At 43.4% G+C, this 341-nt stretch overlaps 1 protein-coding gene across 1 annotated transcript in view; it reads right to left on the bottom strand.

Moving 5' to 3' along the window:
- The window catches only part of LOC143280295 (neutral protease-like), a 12987-nt gene extending 12646 nt beyond the window's left edge, over window positions 1-341 (bottom strand). The window contains exon 1 of the mRNA XM_076584925.1: window positions 335-341. Coding sequence (XP_076441040.1) covers window positions 335-341 — 7 coding nt within the window. The remainder of the gene's footprint in view (window positions 1-334) is intronic.

Genomic DNA, 341 nt, shown 5'->3' with positions numbered 1-341 from the left:
CTTCCCTACACTCTGCCAAGGGCTACAGGTTGTGTCTGTACTTATGGTGACAATATAACACTGGCATTTTCCGTATGGGGTCTGACCACCGCCCTGCTGTTGCACGCACGTAACAGAAAATACGTGTGCTCAATTAAACGTGTGTCTTCTTGGTGGGTCCAGTCGTTTTGTTCGCAATTTTTAGAGAGTATTTTGGACTTGAGAACCGAAGGATGAACACTTTTTGATACAGTCACGAGATTACTTTCCGGCGTAGAATAATTATAGCGAGGATTATTATTTCCAGTTGGCATGACTGTGTACCTCTCAATGTTAAAACACAGGTTCCACTCACCTATCAT

This window comes from Babylonia areolata, chromosome 3, assembly GCF_041734735.1.
Source record: "Babylonia areolata isolate BAREFJ2019XMU chromosome 3, ASM4173473v1, whole genome shotgun sequence".
Lineage (NCBI taxonomy): Eukaryota > Metazoa > Mollusca > Gastropoda > Neogastropoda > Buccinidae > Babylonia > Babylonia areolata.
This window is presented reverse-complemented; position numbering and strand designations above follow the sequence as displayed.